Source organism: Seriola aureovittata, chromosome 15 (genome assembly GCF_021018895.1).
Source record: "Seriola aureovittata isolate HTS-2021-v1 ecotype China chromosome 15, ASM2101889v1, whole genome shotgun sequence".
Taxonomy (NCBI): domain Eukaryota; kingdom Metazoa; phylum Chordata; class Actinopteri; order Carangiformes; family Carangidae; genus Seriola; species Seriola aureovittata.
In genome coordinates this window covers 25,462,189-25,487,772 of record NC_079378.1, presented here as the reverse complement: position 1 = coordinate 25,487,772, position 25,584 = coordinate 25,462,189, and the positions used below count along the sequence as shown (strand labels likewise).

Genomic DNA, 25,584 nt, shown 5'->3' with positions numbered 1-25,584 from the left:
GGTCACTGTGGATGTTCACACACATTTTCAAATCAGTGGTTTGCTCTGTAATGAGCACTACAGAGAACTGGACTGATTTTAACAAGTAATTGTCTTTCAAAATAAAATGCATGCAAGGTTTTCCAAAAGAGAAAACATTCTTGTATTCAAATCATTCTCACTGCGACCAACAAAATCCTGAAACCTATATGAATTCCTCTCAGCACCTACTCACCTATGCGCTTTTCTGGCTTCTCTCTTTAGGACTTCCCCTCTTCTCTCAGGAAAAACCTTTACATCTCTTTCTCTTGTGTGTGTGTGTGTGTGTGTGTGAGAAAGAGAGTGAGAGAGAGAGAGAGCTAGAGAGTGCATGAGAAAGGGAGAGAGAGGATATACATGATTAAGTGGAGAAATAGAAATTTCCTACATTATGCTTTCTTTCCATGTCTCCATCCTTTTATCCTTTAATACCCGAGACTCTGACCTTGACTTTAACTATTAAATTATGACTAACCCATGTTTGTTTTCTTTCTTTCTTTTTCTTTCTTTCTTTCTTTCTTTCTTTCTTTCTTTCTTTCTCTCTTTCTTTCTTTCTTTCTTTCTCTCTTTCTTTCTTTCTTTCTTTCTTTCTTTCTTTCTTTCTTTCTTTCTTTCTTTCTGTCTTCATTAATAGTCCAGTCCTCAGAGAGGTCCTGTCTGCACACAGGTCACCATTACAGATGAAGAGGCAAAGTGATTTCCATGTAAATGGTGTCAGAATGTCATTTTGAAGTGAAGCTGCTGAGAAAATGAATTCCTGAAGACGAAAGAGATTACCAAGGGGCAATGACACCTGGATTGCATTCTCACAGATTCCCCATGCAGCTCTTGTATAATGGTCCATCCATAAAAATAGCTTTGTCGGGCTTCCAGACTGTGTAGATGCAGAAGTGTCAGTCAGCCCAACCCAGGAGGGGAAGGGAAGAGGGACTCAAATATTACCCTGCACTTGTATGGTCATATAACCGCTGGCCATTCTTTGATACGAGCAAATCACAGAGAGAGCAATCAAGTCAAGTTGTAATGATTAATCGGTGAAGTTACAAGATGTTAAGGATAAATACATTATATGTGGAACTCAGTAGACCTCAGGGCTGGCCATTAGTCTACGTGACAGATTCATCACCATAAAGAAACAAACATAATGGAACATGGGGAAGCTTCAGGACGGTCAACAGGTTGACCGCAACTCTTTCTTCTTTTTCTAACAGAGAGAAGGGACATCATGGAAAATGCCCATTGCCAACACCACAGAGGTTAGTACAGTGTGACGGCTTATCATCTCACTGCTGCTATTCTTAATTGAAATACATTTGAGATTCTTTAGGTGGATTATGCAACACTAGTACATGTTAATGAGCTTTATCTGTATGAAGATGTAAGTGATCTTATATCTACCTCACTACCTTTTATAAATCATGATATTTATGTTGTTAGAAGGTCATGGGTGATGGAAGGAAAATGATGAAGAATTGATTAGCATCTGGAATAACTTTCCATCATTTAATAGATATAAATAAATACATTTAGTTTTGCTAATGGAAAACATAAGATCACTATATCTTATCTATATCTATATCTATATATTGTATCAATATAATACAATGTTTGTCCTCATCCAGAAATTCATTTGATGAACTAAAAATATAATGTTTCTGTTTAAACTTTGGGATACACCAATAGGGAAGTCCATAGAGAGTGAGGGTAATTGTCATTTCCTTCACAACAAAACATAAATAATATCCTGCATTCAAATATAAAACACATTTTTTATGATTGATTGTGTGTCTCACCTGAGATTCAAACCACAAGTGACTTCTTGGTCATTCTGACCAGTTAAGCAACATTCTTGCCAGAGAAGACCCTGCCTCCTCCGGAGATGATTATCTGTCCAATGTCACAGTCACAAGTCTGCTACCGTCAGCATGATAGATGACCACGATATTGACTTGGGGTTAATTCGAAACCGTGCTCCTGAGTTAGATGAAGGATCTCGATAAGAGCCCTGCTGATAAGACTGCAGCTGAAAAGAAAATTGTTTTGGGTCACATGCCCTGATGCCCCTCCTTCGCACAGACAGACTCTACACATTTACCCATCAGTTTTTTCACAGAAGAATTATAGGTAATAATTTATAAGAGCCAAACAGCCACGTGTTCAGCTCTATTAATTTGTACATGCTGTTAACCTTTCTGATGTGTGTTGCACAGGTGTTACATCAACAGCTACAACAGCTCACATCATGCTCCTGTGTTTGTGTTACTTAGGAACAGATGTATGGATTTGGGGATGATTTTACTCCTGATTGATCTTTCAACAAACTGAATACAAGAAGAATTAGATGACAGGCTTCTTGCACTTTTTTATGCTTCTTGTGAAAACTAATGAAACCAAACGTGTGCTTGGATGCACTGAATGTTACATGAATAATACGCAGACAAAGCACCGGTGTATTTGGCTAAATTGTGAAATCCACTCACGCTGCTGTATGTGGTAGATTGAACTGAATAAATAGCTGCTGAGCAATGTTGCGGATCAATTCTCCTTTTGTAACACACATCATTACACACAAGAAGACGCAGTCATCAGTCACTGTGGACATTGTTTTCAATTAAAAAAAATCTATTATTGTAAAAAAAAATCATTCAATGTGAGCTGAGGTGAACTAGTCATGAATATTTCAGAGTGGATAGTGGGAGACAGTGGAAATACACAGGTCCACAGACATGCAAATCAGGTGGAGTGGAAACTCTCACACTCTGGAGTACTACATACCGGAGTAAATGTGTTTGTCTGCTATCTCTATGATGAATTGGGTGTTTTTCTAGCACCTCCACTGTATGTGTCTGAACAGGAATAAGCAGGAGGCAAAAATGAATGGGAAAAAAAGCCATTTCAGTTTCGCTCAGTGAAAGAGAGAGAGGCAGGCTGGTTTTGCTGCAGGTAAATGTAGACCCTGTGGGATACCTTTCTGCAGATTGTGAACCACAACACAGGCATGTTTCCCCATATTGCAACAACACACAGTTGCGAGAAGCTTGTGATGCTTCATTTGGAAAACCATCAAAAATATTCTGCATATAAAATATATATATATATATATATGTTGTCTCAAGCTATGCAGTACAATGTTGATCAATGCTGTACATTGAACACTGGTTTACCAGCACACTTAATGGAAGCCTTTAGGATAATCGTCAACATATAGACCATGGTGTCTCCAGTGACTAAAAAAGGACAAAGTGATTTTCTGTTGTCCTTCAGTGTGTGAGTTGTCAGGCTTAAACTGGAAGAGTAAATTGTCTGAGTACAGCCTTAGGACCCTGAGGATATTGGACCTAGGTTGCTGCAGAGGTAGGTTTGTGATTTGTATGCACCCCATCTGATAGCGTCTCCTGGATCACAGATGGATTATTTAGGCTTTTCCTTCGGCATAGGCTCCTTCTTTTGATTTTTTTTTTCTTTACTTTGATTTCTTTTTTTTTCAGGTCTACAACGCATCTTCTTTTTTTTCTTTTTGTCTCTGATCTCATTGTTGGGTGCTTGAATGACTAAAACACACACTGGCAGAGATTGGGCTTTACCAGAGAAAATGGAACAATGATTCTGGATGAATAACCTGGAGAGGTAAGTAGTAAAGTTGTGCTCATCCATATTAGTGAGGTTTGGTTTGTAATTTCACTGTTGTGAATGCACATGTTTTTTGCTATAGGTGGCTTCAGAGAGAGCTGATTCACACAGGAGCAGATGCTGTCCACGTGCTGCGGTGCTGAAAGTTATTTGTGGCTAACACAAATTACCATGAATGTTATTTGTATTGTGATGATTGCATGTAGTCAAACCAGGAATAATTGCAGGGTGTAGCGCATAAAATGAAAATAGAATGTTTTACTGCACTTTGTGTTAAAGGTTAAAAAATAGCAAAGTTATAACTTAATTTTACTATAACATCATATTTGTGATTAATTTGAATTTAGAATAATTAAATATGGTGACATCTGTATACTGACTTAATATAGTAACTATTTACTGAGAATGTATTATACGAACTATAACTTTGTTTTTTTTAAAGGTCAAATACCTCACAGTTTGCATCTCTACAAAATCAAGATCTTCAGCTTTTTCTATTGTCTATTTTTCATTTTATTTCTGTGGCTTCTGGTTCTAAAAATCCTTCAGTGGTTTTGAAAACCCTAAAGGGATTAAACTATGGATGTGCACGAGCTACAGTCACTAGAATTAGATTCAAACAAAACCAAATTCATATTTTACAGGATCACTTAATCTGGTCGATTTAGTGGGTTTGGCATTTCTATAAAAGCAAAAACCTTTATTGTAAATATGAAGTTGCCCTTGACCGACTTGCCTGGTCAGATTAAGGGAACGTGTGAAGTTTTCTTCTCAGTCCTCAGTGAGAAAGTTTGATGAGCATCCTGTTGTATGGGTGAGTGCTCTTGTCAAGTTGAGTCGAGTCCTTGGATTCATTTGCTATCAAATCCCTTAATCTGTAAATGCCTTGAACTGAGCCTGAGGTGTTTATCAAGGAGGGATCAAACTACTGTTTGCTGCAGCAGGTCATCAATATTTTCTTCTTTCTTCTTAACAACCAAATTATTCATCAAATATTTATGGTGCTATTAATACACCAAACCAAGCATACTCCTTATTTGCAGATAGAAAGTCAAATGCAGCCAGCAGCGTGTTTAGCTGTCAAAGTTTTGATGCTGACATATGAGGGTCATTCATCCTCTGGGGCCAAAGGTCACTGGTCCTCGTCGCTGGTCCGTGGGATCATCATTTACTCCTCAGGCTAGTTTTTCTCTTCCACCATGCCCACGCAGCTGACAGTGACTTGTCACCATGAGCCCTGACAGAGCTCCAGACGTTGCCTCTCATAGTTTTAATATCCTTTGTCTTGCTCTGATAGCTCCCTTAATGCATTATAGCGGCAGTGGTGAAAGCCGGTATTTGTCTCCCCATCCATTTCCCCACAAGACACAGCCGTATGTCATGGATAACTGCCAGGTGTGGATAAGAACTCTTCAGTGAGGAGACGGCAAGCCTTGTATATTGTTATGTGTCTTTACATGATTGGCAGTAATTTATTCAGGTGGTTTGCATGTACATCAAATATCTGAGAGTCTGTCTGTCTCAGCAGCGTAAGCCTCTTCCTTCACACACCTCCCACTGAGGCCTTGATTTAGACTCGAGTTCTGCTGCAGAAAATAGTCAGTGAATCGTACTTCCTGGTTGCACCCCCTGCTTTCACTCAGCATCCAGTGGGCTTGTACTACTGCTTCTGATTAATCATCACATAGTCTACAATGTGCTTGTAGATGTGTAAAGATTTAAATATGTTTGACATGACCGTATATCTAACATAATATTACATTTACAGTGCTGACATATATATATGTCATATATATATATATATGTTAAATATATACGTCAACATATGAAAATCATGAAAGTATGTGGGGACAGAGTGTGTGTGTCTGCAGGTGCATTGAAATATGTCAGCTTTTCATTTGCAATTTGTGTCCAAAGTAAATATGTCCATTATCTTTAATTATCCCTCCTGCACCCTCTGACATGGTACACTTAGTATGAAGTATTGCATTGCACATATTTGTCTCTATGAGTACGGGGGATTGCACTTAGGAGGGAGAAAAATGAGGTGGAGAAATGGTGAAAGCCATTTCTGTTCACACTCCGGTGCTCTCTACAGTATGTGATCTGTCTGCTGTGGTATAGGGAGAGTTCTTGTTCTGGCTTATTGACAGTATGTGAGATGGTATGCTGTGATTATTCCCCAGTAGACAGAAGAAGGAAAGGGAAATCAGCAGTCCTGTCTCCTTTGATCTGCAGACTTCCCCATTAGCTCAGAGCCTGTGCAGCTGAGTCTAACAGATATTTTACTGTCAATTCTGCAAGTGTTGGGTTTGAATGCATGTGCGTACAGTTATGTAGACAGTTAGACAGCATCTACATGACACAGTATGATGAAACTCAGAGGGTGGGTGCAGGTTATTTTCATTCCGACAGCAGGATCAACACAAAGTTTAATGGACATGCTCCATTCAGTGAACTCACCTCATACAGAGGAGAACTGTACGACGTGTTGCTGACACACACTGATAATGCTTCTTTCTCCACCTGATTTTCTCTGTATTCACTGGAGCCATTCCTGTCACTCTTTTCATTTCAGGTTTTAGATTTCCTAGTGTGAAAGTCACACTTCTTCTCTACTGGAGTTATCAGCATATTGCAAATACACTCAGCTGCTTTTTCTGTTTCACTCATATAATTTTATTACATCTTAGATTTATTATGTTTTTTTCCCTTCTATACTCATTTTCCTCCAATCTCCCACCTGCATTCCACACAGGACATGTTAGATAAAACTAAGCAATGCAATGTTATTATTATCGTCCACATTTAATATTCAGCACTCGACAGAATGCAATTTTCCACACTCATTATGGTAGTAATATATCCATATGAGATTTCAATATTTCAATATGAGTGTTGTTCATATTGAACATTATATTACTGTGGAATATTAGTGCTTCTGCTTTTCATATCTTTTTGAAACATCAGCATCTTTACTAGAGTCTGTGTACAAGTAATTTTTCTCACCAATCACAACAGGATGTTTTTTATTGTTGCGTCATAAACACAAATGCTGAACGCCAAAACCTGCATTGACTTACAAGATTGATAAGAAATGAAAATAAACCACATCCAGAATGAAACAAATACAATCCAACTAAGTGATGCTACATGAAGTACGAGACTGAGAGTCTGCAGCTCTGCTAGTGTCTCTGTGAGGCTGTCCTCATCTACAGTGGTGCTATGAGCTAAATGCTAACATCTTCACAATGCCAATACTAATGTGAAGTTTAGCAGGTATAATGTTTAGGCTACCATGTTTACAATTTTAGTGTAGTGTTAGGGTTAGCATAGCATGCTAACATTTGCTAATTAGCATCAAATAAAGCACAGCTGAGGCTGATGAGAATCTCATTCATTTTGCAGGTGTTTGTTTAAAAAACCACGTAGGCTAATGGACACATTTTGACCTGATGGTGGCGCTGGATTAATGTACTGATTAATGTCCACCAGAGTTATACAGTTCATCCTGAGGGTCACATGAATGTCTTTACCAAACTTCATGGCAATCAATCTGGTAGTTGAGACACGTCACTCAAAACCACAAATGTCGACCTCTTGACAGTTCAAGGAGAAAAGTCGGGGAGTCAGTTCTCAGAGATGATCAAGAGAAATGGAGGAACCTGAGTGTCAAAGCAGAGTGTCTGAATATTGATCTCAATGTGATATTTCAGTTTTTCCTTTTCAGCATATTTGTAAAAAATTCAAAAATTCTGTTTTTGCATCTTTATTATGGGTATCAAGTGAAGAATGATGAAGGAAATTTTTTTTTTTTTTTTAATTTTAGCACAAGGCCACAACATCATAAACCGTGAAAAAATTGTAGGGGTCATTTCAAGTTTCGATTATCCAGAGACCAGAATAATCTTTTAAACTGTTCCATGAGAGATTACACCACTCGCCCTCTGTGAAAATGACAGAAAACCAAACCCAAAACTAAAGATGTACAGTAATTCCTCCCATTTCATATACAGAAAAGATAGTTGCTTTAATTTGAACTGAGCTAACGACATAATCACTATCTTCTATCTTAATCTAAATCCCCAAGGGTCCCTACCCTTCTCATTACTGCATGCACAGTACATTTACTTTTTGCTCAAGTTTTGGCCTGTTTACAACGTTGGCTGTTGGTGTGCATTTCTCAGAACAATTAAAGTGGCGCGTCGAGTCCGCGGCCACAGGGTGCCAAGACATGCCAGGAATCTGGCCGTCCATCAGATAGCGAGGACGAGTTGCAAAGCTGTTTGTACCACAGATGGCTGATCAGTAGAACTGACTTCCTATTTCTCTCTCCTGGCACTGTCACCACATCTCATCACCATTCCCACTTGAGAGCAAGGGTTTTCTGTGTGTGTGTGTGTGTGTGTGTGTGTTTGTTTGGGAGCTTAGGTTGGGATGTGCAGCAGGTAAATGTCAGCATGTTTGCATGTTGTTTGACTTGGATTATGAATGAGCACATGAAATTTTGATGGGGCACTTGAACACAGCACAAATACAGAGTTTTGCACAAAGCACATAGAGAGCACGTTTCAGATGTTCTGCAGAGTCTCACTCATGTGCTGGAAAACGGCAGGAAAGGCAACACTGAAGCAATAGTAATCTGCATTCCCTGGCTGTGTGTGGACTGGATCAGACTGAAACAAACAACTCAGAGTTTGGCAGCATGCTGGATGTGTTTCAGAGGAATGTCCATCTGTCTGCCTCTCCTCTTTATAGTGGAATTTCACACAGGAGCATGGTTGTGCATTCGCCAGCAAGGGAGACGGAGTTTGTTTTGTGGTCATAGCGTAATGGACTGTCTGTGAAATGATACAATAATTATAAAATACGTGTTCGGTAAAACAGAAAAACAGAAAGGGGCTTCATGGAGCTTGACAATAATGCTGTTTCTTCCTCTTTCTTTTCCAAATTTCTTAACAAAATAATGAAAGTTTTGCGATCTGACTAACTGTCTTTATTCCTGCAGCGTGTCTCAAGCTCAGCTCACCTGTGAATCCTGATGTTTCATCTCACCTGTCTCTCTCTCCCAGGTTGATGACGGCCTTTGTAAGGCACCCGGAGCCATTAGGAGCCATGAGGGCTGCACAGTCGCCTGTCACATTCCTGCTCATCAGCCTGCTCTATGTCAGACAGCTGCAGCGGGGCCATGCCATGGCTGACATTTCATCAGGTGAGGATCTCCTGTGTGGATGAGAGAGCGGTGAAGATCACTTCAGCGCTGTGTAGGTGCAGTGATGCTTCCCTCTTGTGGCAAAGACGTTTAAGACACAGAACTTTTATTTTCATTCTTTAATTTAAAAAGTTCATAAAACCCTCAGTTTGTAAGTACGGGGGAGTGACATCACACATACACCCTCTTTAATATGCATTACTGCACACTTCTCAAAATGTGTGCAAAATATTTTATTGCTGTACTCGATGGACTTTGACTAATGATACAAACCTTCGGTGCAAAACTTTCACCTCTCCGCCTGAAATCATTTCAAACAACAAAAGACTGCAGTGTTATGGTGATGTGACTGATGATACAGGGACAATATGAGAAGTTTTAGTTGTTCACCAGAGGTTAAATGCCTCATTTAAGAAGCCATAATAACTGCTAGATAGATAGATAGATAGATAGATAGATAGATAGATAGATAGATAGATAGATAGATAGATAGATAGATAGATAGATAGATAGATAGATAGATACTTTATTTATCCCCAAGGGGAAATTCATGTATGTAACTATAATATAAAAATTATATCTATTAATAACTATGTAAAATGTCAATAATGTCATGTTTAATAACATCCAAATATTGACATTTATCCATGTATTCATTTCATTTTAGTCTTTTTAGATTTATGAGTTGTTGCTGCTTCTTCGGCTCATTTTCCAGGTACATGACGAGGTGGCGGCGCCCTCTAGTGGTACACTTTAACAATAACCATGGCTGTCAGCCTCATCACAGCCAGTTGTTTGAGCCAGTGTCTAAAACAAGAGTCAGATATTGGACAGTGGTGATTCTTTCAGGACACTTTTTCATGGTTGGTACATATAATTATTCAGTTAATGAATAGAGGACATAATATTTCAGACTGTGAGTGATATAAAAAGAAAAAGAAAACTTTGGTTGCTCAGCTGACTTTCAGTTAGTAGAGTTGCATTAGATTTAGTTTCTGCCGACACAGTAGAGATTATATTTCTCTTGTGACTTGTTCGTTAACACTTCACCCTTCTGTGACTTCATTATTAAATTTCATTACAGCTCACAGTGCTGATGCTCTTGGAATCTGCCAGCAGGGGAAATATCTCTTAAATCTAAAAACAAAATCACAGACAAACTTCAGCCTGATGAGTCATCATTCGAACTGAATTAAGTTACCATTTTTTTTACAATGCCAGAAGAAGTTCATAAAACTGCTTTGTTGACATAAAGGGTAATTATACACTGGAGCACATTAGAATGTATTCGGGTCATTTGCATAACTACTCATGTCATTGTGACTGCAGGCATTCTGCAGCACTTTGCAGCATCTTTAGGTTTCGCTGTATTTCATCCATGTAACATGAGATAAACGTGGGCTCAGAGGACATGAGTGCACTCACTGTTTGATTTATGAGACTGATGAACTGTGTCTCGCTGCATATCCTGAACACATTCACTAAAATGAATGAAAAAATCAAAGAGTGACTGAAAACGTTCTTCATTTGTCGGCCCAGTTTGCTGTAAGCGATACTATAGGACGAATAGAGCACAAGCCGATCACATATTATCTGTCCGGCCGTGTGCTCACTTTACGTAACAGTCATACATTAGTGAGATTTACTCACTTGGTTTCCTGTTGATAGTAAAAAATCAAGCAATTATGTAAAACCTTTGAACTGTATAACTCACTGTTGTTGTTTCCGTAGAAACAGATACAGACAAACAGAGAGGGAACCGTGAGATCATCACCCAGACGCCTGCATCTGAGCCTGGGTCTGAGACGGACAACAGCCTGGGATACAAAGGTACAGTGAATTTGTGCAAATCTGTTTGATATGAAGCAGTAATGTTTAGCACAGTACACTATACTGTTGTCACTATACTACTCTACACTCACACCTTCAAGTCAAAGAATATACTCGTGTGTTATTCAGTTATAAAATGTTGTTTAGTCTCTTGTTGTTTTTCTAATTTTGTCATTAGTCAAAATGAAAAATATATATTTCATCTCTTTCTGAGCTGTTCTTAGTTTTATCTGGGTTTTATCTCGTAAAGACATTTAAAGACATTTCTGAAGTAAGCCTCCACAAATCCAGCAGACAGTAAAGTCCTGCTGCTTGTTCTGTTTCCGTATTTGTCCTTTGAAAGATAAAATGTTGAATCCAATTCCCAGGAGGAGGACTGTGTTTTCCTTTTGCTGACAAAGACTCTAATACCACTTAATGCCAGTTCAGCAGACGTAGACCTCAAGTGCTGTGTCCAAAGCCAACACACTTCAGTGCCCTCTCCCCCCTCTGCTTTGATATTTTATGGTAAGGGCTCTGACATGGGATGTACTGAAACAGAACAAAGCTAAACGTTTAAGAGCTCTTCTCTCCCTGCAGCCTCTGCGGTTGGAAGATTACAAAACCCAACTTATATACTGAACAGTCTTCCTGCCACCTGGAGCACATTTAAGTTAGAAGAAAATTAGATGAAAAAATAATGATATTTTCCTTTTATCTTTAATGGGCATCATAAAGATGTTTTTCTTGCTTTACTTTTATGGAATCTAAATTGGAGGTTTTTGGCTTCCATCCAGTTTATGTGGACGTAATGGTTGAAAGTTTGATTCTTGATCTGTCTCCTCTCTCAAGATAAGCGCTTACTTTTTACAAGTGAAATCTTTGTGGCCCAGAGGGAAAAAAAGGCTGACGGTGAGATTGTGAGAAGTTGAAAGGATGTCCGAGTCTTAGCGGCTAATAAGACCATATGGGTGGCTGCCAGTTCGCCCATTTTGGAGGGAGATTGAGAAGAGCAGAGGCTTTGGGTATTGCATCAGCTTTTTCCATTGTGCAGTGGATGGTGAATGTGAAGGCTGACTCTCATTTTGCTTCAACACCTTGTATGACCCTGAGCGGCTGCAGTGATGTGCAGTGAGAGGCGCTGACAAATGGGCAAAGATATCAACAAGTGGGGAGAAATGACAGACTCCAAGAGCTGTCACAAATAACAGGGAATGGCTGAGAGTGGAGAAGCAGCTCGGAAAATAAAAAGCTGGAAGGGAGGAAATAATGTGGGAGAGAAGCTGCTAATGGCAGCGATGTGTTCCAGACACACCTATCCATTAATACATCCACACAGTTCACACAGTCCACCTGCCTGATGTCCTGATATCAGGTATAGACAGGATGATTTGAAACCTGTCTGTATTTCCATGGACACAACTGTGACTGACGGAGGAGTAGCCGAGGCCAGGTTTGTTGCTCTGTGGAGATTCCAAATTATTTATTCCTTCATAAATATTTTTTTGGATTTGGCTTTGTGTTTTTTTGGAGATATTTTCTCCCCTGGCTCAGAACCAACTGGAGAACTACCTTAGAGTGAAAAGATAAAATAAAAATCTGCCTCAGTTTTTTGGCACCGTCTCTTGAAATCCTTGCCATCTAATGCGTTGTGTTGCCATGAAGACGCGTGTGTCTTTGTGTCCGTTTTTCACCATCTGTTCCTGGAAATATTGGTGTTGGAGATGCTTTGGATTATGACCAATTGTGAAATGCACGGCAGAACTCACAGACCCTGCATTTAGCTGTGTGTTGTTATACTGAGGCCACATGTGTACATAAAGCAAGAGCTCAACGATGAAACCTATCCCTTTGTTATCTGTGCTTTAGCCCCACTCTGATGGTAGCCAGCTTATTCCAGCTTATTAATTATATGCAATTAGACTAATTATGCAGTTATTGTTACATGACCAGGACCATATTGTCCTCTGCAGCACTATTGTTCTATTGCAGTCATTCAGTCTCAGCCAACTGGGCTGCCAGACTCATATAGTGGGGATAATATTTACTTGGAAGACATGACAAAGACACCCTATAGGGAAAAATAAACACAATGGCAACATGCAGCAAAGACTGACTTACAGGGGAAATGGCAAGAACCGTGGCACAAGTGTACACATGTCAGTGCCACTGCCACGGGGGAGAAAAATGCAAAGAGGGCAAAGAGGGCAAAGAGGGGAGGGGGGATGTGTGCTGTGATGACTCTGCTTATAGACGCAAGTCTCCACAACGACCAATCAAAGGATCTGAGGCGAGAGGGCAGAGAGGTTCCTGTGGCGTGTGAACGAAGCAGAGTTTGAATTTGTTTAAATACATAATCATTGTGTCTTTTCCGCTGATGCTAATTTTGGTTGGACATGTGATGGAATTTTCAAGTGTTTGCTCTTTAAATCAAATTATGCACATAGTTTCATGCAGCCCGGCGCTTATTCTTATATGACTTTGGGGAGATGTGTGGAGTTGTGTGGAGCGAGCAAAAACATAATGCAAACAGAATTTGAAAAAGAACAAAACCCACAAAGAATCTGAGCATATTTAACAGCAGTGGTTATGATACTGAAGACATGGGGGATATTGAGAAATCCAGCTGTGGAGGAAATATAAACCCAAAAACACTCCCTTAAATTTAACAATGAGCTCATCCTGTTACAGCTGCCTTCCCATCGGACTGTGCTGCAGCCCCGCGGCCAGCAGAGGGAGTGCTGACCCACTCAGACAACAGCAGACCTCTCTGAGGTTTGGTCAGTCATAAAATAGACTCATCTATTCCAATTTAAATTGTGTTTTAAGTAGGACATCACTGAGGGTATGTGGATATTACTTCAATATGTTTGATATAAAGACATAATATCTTAGGTAATTCAGTTCTAATAAATGTCATCTTATTTCCCAGTGGTGTGTTGAGAGGTCACAGGGAGAAAAGCTGATTGATTTTTGTCATAGAAAGAAGAAGCACATGCTGCAGCTGCAGCTCTGTGTGGATAAAGACACATGTTACTGGCTCATTAGGAATACAGTGGCTGCTCCCTTTAGCTCCTTAATAAGGACACACTAAACACACACCTCCCTCTGTGTTGACAGGAGGATAAAAATAGTATAAAGCATTTATCAAGGTCATGTTATATCCCCTTTCAACAGTAGACACTCTTTAAAATATTATTTTGGTTGGAGAGTCTGCGTTTCATAGAAGGATCTTCTGAGCATATTGGAGAATGATGGACACCTAAAACAAAGTGTTGAGTCGGTGCAGCATTCTGCAAACTGGAAACGGCTTGACTTACATTTGTGGGACTGGATACAGTGACACATGGTCTGCAGTATTTAATCTATTAGACATGAAACCTCTAACGTCCGCACTCAGTATGTTGCAGAATGGGTTGATGGTTTACAGCTGTAGCCTGAGAGGAGCTCAATGCAAAAAGGCAGCAGAGCTTCGCGCTGTGAATGTATCCCTATGCGGTTAAATGGTGCCTGACTCGCAGGAATCTCCTCTGCACAGCAGAAAAGCCTCTGACTGGGAAGGAAAACCAAAGCAGCGCAGCGCGCACAGACGCACGGCGCCTCATCCAACCAGCGCCAGTCCCACTCAACCGGCGTAAACTACACATTTAAACCTGTAAAGTGCGTGCAACTGGACGCTCGAGCTCTTTGGATTCCCGCTCTCTCTCTCTCTCTACTCTTCCTCTGAAGTGGAACTGTAGCAGCGCAGCCGATAACCGATGAATTCCGCGAAGTTATCAGTTTTATTTGGAAGTGAGGAGTTCGACAGGAGTGCAGAAAAGCCAAGTGGCGCGGAGTGGATTACTTCTTCACTAAAGCGCAACGATGATGTGAACTTTGCTTCAAACACAGATTCTCTCTCCGAGCAGCAGTTGTGAACGTTATTGTGTGTTTTGCTGCGGAGTTCAGGAACTCTCCTCCACCCTGATCCATCAGCGGCTCCGCGGCACAAGTTGAGATTTAGATGATTCTAACCGGATTTACTCCGTGTCCAGCTGCTCGTGAATGATGCCTGCCCTCTTGACGGCAGTTTACTGTCTACTGGCATTTCTACACATTTCTTCAGGTACGAGTTGTTTATTGCCAAAACATCTTTTCTTGTGTTTTTTTTTTGGTGGGAGATTTCCTGATAACGCGCTGCATGTGTACATACAGTAAGATAATTGAAGTGGTGGTGGAGCAGAGAGAGAAGTGAGAAGTGAGGTGAGACATTTACTAAGTTTGATCTGAATGTCTCTGCCGGTGTGTCCGTCACCTTCTCTGTGTGTAGCCGGGAGGATCAGTATGTGGCCCCTGACCCGCGCTGCTTGCTGCCTGCTTTGCAGAAAGTGACCCATCTATCTGTAATTGCTACAGAGCAGGGAAACAGCCTCTCACAAGCAGCGCTTATCACACCAGAGGAAATGAATTGGCACAGTAAGAGTCTGAAAGGAAAAGAAAAAGGGAGAGTCAGGTTTGTGTTAGAGCGTGTTGTTTTATGCATGTGATAAAATCAGCTGCATCAGTGGGTACATACATCACATGAGCTGCAGGTTAATGAGGCACCAGTCAGACCAGTGAGGGTGTGTTATTTTCACTGGATCCAAATGACAATGGAGTTATCCTGCAAAGTGGAGTCATTAATTTATATTCACATTGTCAAGGCTGAGAGAAAAAAAATGACTCCAACTACAGTAACTTCACTTTAGAATACAGAATACAACTCCAGAACACAAGCCAGCGTTTACATTTCATGTCTTTATGTATAAGGACAGTGACCTGAAGTGTTGGGCTCCTTTTCAACTGTTCTGAAATCTATAATTGATGGTTAAAAATGACATAAAAACAAACAGGAGGCTGTGAAGTCGGCAGTAGCAACAAAGACAGGCCAGGTGTATTTATGACCAAAGTGCTGGGACATATATGTTGCACCTTTGTCAGACATTCTGCTTATTGAGTGAAATCTGAGACAGAGAGAGAAAAAGCTTTGTGTTGCAGCCTTTACATTGTGTAGTTGGTGTTATGTTCATGTTAGAGGGTCAAAGTTCACCCCAGGAAAATGACCTCAAGCACAACGTTGATATGACAGCAGTCCTGCAGATGGAGGTTGGGGCGCACATCACCAGAGGAAAGTTTCTGTTGGATTGCTGACAACGTATTTACTTTCCACGAGACTTAATCGGCTAAACACATGTTTTTCTTATTTTGTCAAAGATGATGTCAGACATGTTGTCCCATGATGCACCACACTTTGCATGTGTAGCCATTGAGCCCCAGAAGACATCCTCCACCCACCACTACTTACAAAGCACACTGCAATATTATGTAAAATAGAGTGACACTACCTTTAACCCAGATAATATTAGAGTACAGCACTTTTATATCTAGAATGCACCTGGTGTAGGGAACCAGCTGCTCAAGGCTCCACCTACAAGGGAGGAGCTTATTCACTGCCCACAAAAAATACATTAAGCTGAAGACAAGGTACAACACGCACCAGATAGAAAATAATGACTTAGTCCCTCCATCATTTTTTAAAAACATATTTTAAGCTACTGTGTGGGTTTTTAGGATAAAACATCAGCCAGTATTATTAAACCGGTACATACAAATTTATATTCCTGCCATTATATTTAGCAGTTATCTAAGAACATGGGAATCCACTGATTCCTGGAACCCCAGGCTAAGATACACTAGAAATCCCAAATGTTTTTCTTCAAGAGCTCCTCAGATTCCCTGGTGCCAGGCCTGTTCACTGTGTCGGACAAAGACAGCTGTCAGTAACATTAGCAGTGGCCACTGACCGAAAAAAAGAACAATATATTTTCAGCAGTAGAGCTTCCATTAGTGTCTGACACTGACTGATGGCTTTATTTATCACTGGACTTCCTTTGTTTAAAGGTAAAGAGAAACATTTTTTCCTATGAGGGCTGAAATAATTTTCCCCTCTTTAGAGTACATGTGGCTTTAACACGGCCTTATTCTCAAATATGACACATTCTTCAAAATGAACATGTAATGATAATGTTTATGTTTATAACACTTACCAAACCAAAGACAATGCATGAATGTTCTTCCTAGCCTCTTTGAGCAGAGCAGAAGCGTACAGTGTTCACATGTGGATGTAATACAGGCTTTTACCAACTCTTTTCTTAAACTTCAGTGGTAACTCAAAAAAGGAAACATACTAAGTTTTGCCTATCCACATCAAGAGCACAAAAATACGAATGACACCGATTTTCCAGTTTGTTGTCTCTGCATTTCCAAACTGACAAACTGGGTAACCACGCCGTTCAGGAATTCAGGGAGTTTCGAGGAGGTTTGTGCTTTTTGTCATAAATATTGTCCCGTTTCTCTTACGGTCTCTGATCCTTTACCGTTATGAAGTGTTTGCACTTGCAATTAAAGTTACATCACAGGCACCTGCGGCAAACACGGACATCAAAGTTCAAGAAAACTTTTAATTACAACGACCGTGTGATCCACATGAAGAGTTGTGACATGAAACTCAAGCCTCCCTGGAAGCTCAGATACTAATTCAGTGCTCAGCTAGACAACAGCACATCAGACACTTCTTTCTGTGTGACCAGTGCAGTGAACCAGACACCGGCGAATGCCCTGACTGACCCTGAACTTTGTGTGTGTGTGTGTGTGTGTGTGTGTTGGGAGAGGTGAGAAGCTGTACAGTAGATGTACAAAGCGATGGCCCTGTGTGAACCTGTGAGTGTGTGTGTACCACATCCTCATCCCACCATAGATCACAGGGATTTTCAGACATCATAGCCGCAGTAGCTGCCAGGTTTACATGCCCATCCTTGAAAATGATCCCTACTTAACCAATTGCAGTCAGAATGATTACATGTTTTTTCCACCCGATTTGTGTTTGATGTAGCCTATACCAACTCATTCCCCTGGTACAGTGGTCCATCATTAAAACATCCAGCTCTTAAAGCTGTGCTGTTAAGTGACTCCATGGTACTCCGAACTAAAGGGGAGCTGGAACTCCCCTTAGTTGAGAGTTTAATCTCTGCATAATAAATCTGCCAATGGTAATTGGATGATACATAATAATCTAAATGATTGCCATTAAAAGCGTATGCTCGTGTCGAGACGGCTTTGTCCTTTTCATTCCACAGATCTTCATTATGCGTCCCCAGAGTGAGGCTGCGTCTTGGCTCGCCACTCTACCTGCTCAGTTTGATGGTCTGTAAACACTGTCTAAAGAAAGGAACCATGGGAAAGCAGAACAATGGCCCGTCCTGTTATTCTTCTTTTATTATGCTTGTCACAACTGCGCTTTCAAACGGAGTGCAGGACTTTATTAATATCTTCATAACTGTACCAGATAAGCTAATAACTAGGCTAATTACTTTAGCTATAAGTGACCGAGGTCCTCTGAGGCCTATTTTACCTTTATACACCCTCTCCTCCATGTGTTATCAGAGGAGAGGCAAGTACACGAGGGGCTCAGAGACCAGCAGAACACAGACTAATTCCATCACTGGTGTGTGCAGCGGCCCCATAGGGAACAGTTTAACTGAGACATCTGGCTGGCCTGCTGGAGTTAGTTGTACACAGGTCAGAGGTCACATGTACTTACTCATGCTGCTTTGGCGACTGACACTCCTGTAAGAGCTTGACTGTTGTGAACCAAAATACTGCTCGGCACTTGTCACAGAATGCTGGACCTTAAGTAATGATGACTTGATTGGGGGAAGCTGGCCCGCTGTGTCGCCCCCTAAGCTAACAAGACTCCCTATAGTCTTTGTGATGGTGACAGTGATGAGCTGAGTCTCGCTACTAATGAGGACTTCTTGGCTATGGATGATGGGGCTGATAAGACATCTTTGTACGCTGATGAGGATTCCTTTGTTTGTCGAATGAAATTGTCAGGATCCCGCTTTTCTTCCTTAGAAATAATGCAACTAATTAGCTTCACTGGAGACCAGTTTATAGCAGAGTCTTTCCAGTTAATGTTGCTTATTTGGTGGAACTCGCCAACATGACGCTTAGGAGCAGGAGACGGAGTAAGAGAAATTTATTCACCGTGTAGCTCCTCTCTCTTGACTGAGAATCTGCTGAAACTGCTCTTTTTTTGAAGAAAGGTTGTGATGGTTGCTCGCTAATTTAGCACATTCATTTGTTCCTGCTGGCACAGCTTGAATTTTCAGCTTTAAATGGCATTAAGGTTTTTAAGCAGTTTATATCTGTCTCAACCATCCTGGAGTGTTTTGAAAGAGTCAGACGAATATCTTAAACAATGTGTCCATCCACACACGGAACATCCACACAGTCAGTCCATGTTCAAATGTTTTTCAGGTGATTATTACCTGAAAAAATCCTCATAGGAACTTTGTCCACCAGCAGAATGAGACAGAACAACTGAGTCTGCTTTTCTCTTGCCTCTCAAACCCCTGCAGACATTGCTTGAATTATTTGTTTCTGACTGAATGTGCATAAATGCATATGTAATGGTGTTAGTGAAAGCTAGTTTTTAATGTGTGTTTTCGAATCGTGTGCTGAAAGCTGTGATTCATGATTGCTTCCCTTGTTTACTCACTGTTTTCCTGTGGTGCTGTGAGGCCGAGCACTGCTGCCAACCCTGGGGAAGGGAAGCTACTGAGAGCTTTAATAAGTGCCTGTGGGCCCAGAGTTCACAGGTCATCACTCCTTCACACCTATGTTCATGCTGCCGCACACACACACACACACACACACACACAACTCCTCATTTTGAGGGGGGTTGATAACTATCTTGCTCTCATGCAAAGGTAGCAGGTTCCTTGCCTGAAGGATCCTCCTCCACCCAAACAACCTCCTTCAACCTTCGTACTTGTTTCTAAAAACAAAACAGGATTATTAATTTATTCAATCTGTATTTTCAGTTGTTCAGATTGACATGCTTTTCTTAGGTGCAGCAGCAACTAAAGCATGACAACTACAAGTATAAAAGCATAAAGCTAAGCAGGAACGTAAACATGAAGTTTCCTGGTCACTGTCAGCTCAGTAATGTGTTAAATCAGCTGGATGAAATGCATCTATCTTTATCTATTTGTTAATTAGACTGATAAAAATGTGGTCGTGTCGACTGTGTCATACAACAAGAAACTAAATTAAGTTTGCAGAGTAACACCACACATAGTTGATTTATTTAATCTTGTGCCGGTCCACCCCGAGGTGCTGCTCTCAGCCCCCCCCCCCCCCACAAAAAAAAGCCCTAAACAGTGAACCACTAGCCGCGCTCATCCAAATACACGAGCCTCTAGGATCAGAAATTCCCGTGGGTTTGTGGTTTTCTCCGCGGCTGTTTGTGCTTCTTTTGCCTGAGTTTCCTGTTCTGAGGTCAGTGTCCAGCTACGGCTGTGTGCTGAGGCACTTTGGATAATTACCTCTGTAAATAAATCTGCTGTCCACAGTCTTGAGATGTTATAAGTGCTTACAAAGACATCATGAATTTTGTGGTTAATATGTGAATCCGTGGTGTTTCGTCCTCTGATAGTGAAGATGGGCTCAGATAATTGCTGTGTGTCAGAAAGAAAACCAAACTGTTGCACCCACGTGACCCTTCAACTGGTCCGTCTGTGCTCTGATGGAAGTGCTGCGGCGGTTGTGCTGCTTTTAGACTGATGCCGTATTCCTCCAGGATTTGGTTGTGAGAGTAATTGGGAGGATTAATATTTTGAAAGGACAGGTTTAAAGGTCACAGTGATGGTATGACCTCAGAGATGCTTCTCAAGGATAGCTCTGTGTGAGCTATCTCCTCTCCAGTCAGGCGGCTAATAATCAATAGTATCAATATGCTTTTGGAGTAGGTCATGCTTTCTCGCTCAGACAGCAAACAGATGTATTCTCACACATTTTCTCCTGCATATCATCAGTTCGGCTTTAGCTGGGACTATTAAACCGACGATTGTGCTAATAAAATAATGGCACAGTGTTGTGAAAGAACACATCATCCCTCTGCCGTCTCCTCAGTCCTTCTCATCTTTGCTCTCCTTCATTCGTCTCCCGTCTCCCCCCGTCATTACTGACAGGGTTCAAAGCCCCTTATGTGAAGACTGCAGCATAAAGAACTGTTTTCCCATCAGAGCATCTCTCACTGAAGAGCCCAAAACATGCATAAATTGCTTTAATTAGCAGGTCTATTATTAGCTAGCATTGGAAATGCTGTAAGATGGGATTCGCAGATGAACAGGAGTAATGACTGGAGCTGATGGTGTTGCTAGTTTTGAAACTCTGCAGCCACGATGCCTTTATCTACACCTGTAATAAGACAGGAGAGTGAGTGGAGTATCGCAGTGGTAGATAATTGCCTGATAATATAATCATTAACTCAACTACTGCATAATTAGTGTAATGGTAATTAAACACAACGCCGTGTTGTTGTTTCCAGTGTGTGTGGCATGTAGTTGTCGTGTTGATATACTTCAGAAGTTTGCAATAAAAACATTTAAATTGAAAACTTAAATGAAAATAGTGAATTTGACATAACATGAAGACAGTGTGGTCAATAAGAACAGAGGCGGGAACATTTTCTGGTCTGAGACAGATTTAGTTTAGACCTTTTATGGAGGTGAATTTGATTTTCCATCGACCGCTTTGGAAGAAGAGTTAAGAGGAGCCTCTCATTCTAATATTAAAATGAATTCTGACAGCCCTGATCAGACCACGTCTAAACCAGGCCTTCACTCGGCTTGTCACGTCCCAGTGAGCCTTTAGTGACAGATGAAGACAGCAGGTGGCCTTCATGTAGTGGAGGGCGATACCTTCGTTAACCAGAGGTTGACGTTGGCTCATTAGTCAGAGGGAGATGTTGACCAAGTCCGTTACCTGTAGTCTGGTTGTGTCCGTTTGGTTTATTCTTAGTATCTAAAGCTAATTTCTCTCATTCAACGTGATTAACTAAAAAAGACTTTAATGTTTAGCGTGTTTAGAGGAAGGACTAAAAGCATCTGACTCTCACAGTGAAGCACAATACCTTCTTTTGGAAATCCATATAACTTTCATGATAACCAATGAAAACAAGTTCAAGAAGTGTGGATGGCGATAGAGTCGAGGTGTTAGGGAGAAGGAAACGCTGTGACACCTGCAGTCTTTGGTGGCGGTGTTTTGAAATACTGTAATTAACTCATGTTCAGAATCTGTACGTACGAAAACCGAGATAAAAGGAAATTTCAGATAGTTATTAATCTCACAGACATTTTGTTCCTATTGCCTGTGATTTTCCACAGCAACAAGAAACGAATGGAGCAGACTTGAGCTTTACCTCCAATCACCCAAAGTACCTGCGGTTTCCTCACTTCAAACAGCAGCTTTATTGTGACACACAAGATTGGTATCAAGTGTTGACGGCAGCCAGGTTTTTAAAGCTGGTTTATTCCCATCAGTGTTGGCTGCCTCGGGACAAATCATTGTAATTACATTTAACCTCAGAATGAAACCTCTCCTAACCAGCAGATAATCACAACTTTTACCAAGATTTCAAATTGAAGGCAAAGTGTTGTGCAATTTATTAGAAGACACAAAATAACAGTTTATCTCAGAAACACTTCTTAAAGAAGCTATTTGTAAGATTTGCCATTGCTACATAGCTAACATTAGCATTAGCAGCGGTTTACTTAATAGTCTAGAAGACTAGTGAATAGGCTGCCCTGAAGAAGGAGCTGCTCAGAGGATGTATTATCACCTCTTGTCTTGTGACACTGGCTATGTAGCAATAGCAAAATGTACAAATAGCTCCTTTAAACCATTTTAGTCTCAGTCATAATAAAAGCATAGAGAGACTTTTGGACTCATACCCTCAAACGCGATCCAAACAACATGGCAAACCGAGCTGGAAAGCCGGGCTCTAACAATATACTTTATGTCAACAACCAACAGAGTCGGATGCGCCAATGTGTGATCAACAGCAGCAACACAAAAAGCTGTTCATACAGATAAATTCTCCAGTTCCTGCCAGATGAGCAGTTTTTAATCACCTTCTAAAAAGCTTATTGAAGGTTACCACTTTATGGAAGAAAGAAGGGAGGTCTGTTCATGAAGACTTCAGTCCTTCATACTGAAAAGCAATTTGTCAAGAACATAGCTGGAGTGATATTCGCCCAGTGGAAGTGACTGACAGAAGCAGGTTTGCTGTGAGAAAAGAGGTCAGGATATTATGGAGTTCCAGAAGCCGGTTCTCATCCGTGTTGAACTCTGACTTCTTGGTCAACTGCGTCGGCCTACTTTATTACAACTTGAAGTATTGCTGTGCCCTGCGTGTGTGAAAACCAAACACACAGTGTGAACTACTGTTCCTCATATACACTAAATCTATACGTTTATCTCCTTGTCTTTGTGTATTTATTTTGTGATTGACTGAAATATTACCATCAACATTCTGACATAAATCTTTGGGTATTCATGAGGAACATGAGGTCTTTTGGACACTGTGCTGTAACTGCATCAGAATTTCTTTAAAAAGGTTGATACTGAGGTTTTGTTAGCACTGATGAAGGTCTATCTAATGTACATTTTTCATAGCAAGTGCAACATGTAACAATGTGGCAGCAGCAGCAGCAGCAGCAGCAGCAGCTGTGTTTTGATAAGATTTGCATTTGGCTCTTTGGCTTCATCGCTGCCAGTGTGTCAGACACCCGCTGCTGCTTTTCAAACAGTCAGACCTGAAACAACTAAACACGTGAGCGTTCTCTCTTCATAAGCAATGTCCGGTTAGAGTGTTCATTTGTCAAGATACAGGTAACATGCCACATTTTCAGAAATCAATTTCTGGTTAATACATTTTATTACTTTCTTATGAATCAGAGAATCTCATAAGACACTAAAAGAAGAAATCCATCAAACATGATGTGGACAGAGCGTTGTAAATATTCTTTATGCTGCAGAAAGTCTTTGTTGTTACCAAGAAACACAAAAGACAAACAGATGGTCGACAGTGCAGAGAGCTGGACGGCAGCATCACGAGAGGGCGTGCAGTCTGGTTCAACACTTTATGAAATATACTTGATGACTTTCCAAGAGTTAAATGAGAAGATCGACACCGCTCACATGTGAGCTTTAGAGGTGGAAGGGGGTTTTAGTCAGGCTAGCTGTGTCCCCTTGGTTCCACTCTTTATGCTAAGATACGCTAATAGTCTCTAGGCTCCATGCTCCTTTATACCGACACTCATGAGAATGGTTTTCATCCTCTTATCTAACTCTCGACAAGAACGTTAACAAGCATAATTCCCAAAATGGTGAACTGCTCCTTTAAAGTCAGATGTAAATGTAATCCAGCTAGATGTGTATTAATACCACAGAGTGTGTATTTGCCTTCTCTCATTCCTCTTTTAACACGCAGCACAATCTGAGTGAATCTACACAGCACTGACCTATAATCCCCCTGGCTCAGTCTACCCTCTTATTAATGTGCTCTTGGACTATTTAGCTAATGCCATGATTGCTTTTAGTGTCAGTGCAGTCCAAAAACATCCCGGACTGTGGCCACTTATTCTGCCTCATTACAGAGACAGTAATGGAGAGTCAGAAGACCGGTTCAGAGGCAAGTCTGGCTCATGTCTGTGTTTGAGTTTATGTGTGGTTCTTTATATAGTGATGTTGTCTAATGAGCATGTCCGGCGCATGTGTCTGTATCTGAGTATGAAATAGGAGTTTATTTTGTAAATGGTTCAGTGCCCAGGGCGAAGTCTCTCTCCCTTCACAGTGTGACCGTCAGTTCACATCTGGGCTGCCACTACCAGGGGCGTAATTAAGACAGAAAATAAATGTAGGTCATGCAGACATGCACTTGTGACATGCGATGACACGGCATGAAGCTAATATAATATTAATGTATTAGTTCAGTTAGTTATGTTTTAAATGAGTTTAATAACTGACAGGCCTCAGAAGGAAACATGATGGTTAACCATGCACACTGCTTAACTGATGCTAGTAGTGACTGCAGAGTAAATCACTCGTCAAACTAGTACACCAGACTGACCCAGGGTGGAGTTTTTTGTCTTTAATGACAAACATCCTCTTTACCACTTCAGCGTCTGCTCTATTCATGGGAAGTTTGACTTTCAAGCTCTGCCTGAGTGATAATCAATGGCCTATACAACCACTTTACTTTCCACTGAGCATTTAATGGAGTGAGGATAAGCGTCTCAGACGGGCCGCTGGCCTTTCCAGGCAGTCGTGCTCCAAAGGTGTTTTTCAGCGCAAATGCAGGAGGTAAGCTCCCGACTATCAGCCACCGCAGTTTACTTCTTCACCGTGTCAAAGGAGTGTAGCTGCAGGATTCAGTCGCTGCATGAAAAGCGACACATGTAGGATCAGTAAACAGTATTAGCACTGCTCGGAATATGACATGTATACTTACATACTATTATTACACTGCAGGAATATTAGATTAGGGGTGCAATATGTTTGGCCCTCAATGATTCAATGTGTGTTTTCAGTTTTCAAAACAAACCAGAACCACTGGTTGTGAGTGTGACGGATTTATTCTCCAGTTAAAGTGTCCTTGTGACCTACTTGGCTCAGATGTTTATCGTGCACCAGCACCATGTTCTGGTTTGAGTCTGCCCTGGGGACTTGATTGCTTGTTACCTTCCCAGTGAGCATTTAACAGATGGCAACTCAAAGTAGATTTTTTATTTATTTTTTTAGTATTGTGTTGTGACACTGTTGAGAAGATCATATTAAACAATTTAGGCTTCAACTTCAAGGAAAGAAAAAAATCAATATTTGCACTTAATTATCACTGGAGGAGCAGAATTAATTATTCAATTGATAGATAAATAATTTTCAACACTCTTGATAAGTTAGTCAGACAAGTTATTTTAAGACGTGTGATTGGAAATCTTAATGAGCATTTCTCACTATGTTTTGACATTCAAAGACTAAATTATTAATTG

At 40.8% G+C, this 25,584-nt stretch overlaps 1 protein-coding gene across 1 annotated transcript in view; it reads left to right on the top strand.

Annotated features, from left to right (window-relative positions):
- The first annotated feature begins 14,123 nt into the window (after positions 1–14,123).
- Positions 14,124–25,584, top strand: part of LOC130182081 (roundabout homolog 1-like) — a 72,271-nt gene continuing 60,810 nt past the window's right edge. The window contains exon 1 of the mRNA XM_056396649.1: positions 14,124–14,774. Coding sequence (XP_056252624.1) covers positions 14,714–14,774 — 61 coding nt within the window. The 5' untranslated portion in view covers positions 14,124–14,713. The remainder of the gene's footprint in view (positions 14,775–25,584) is intronic.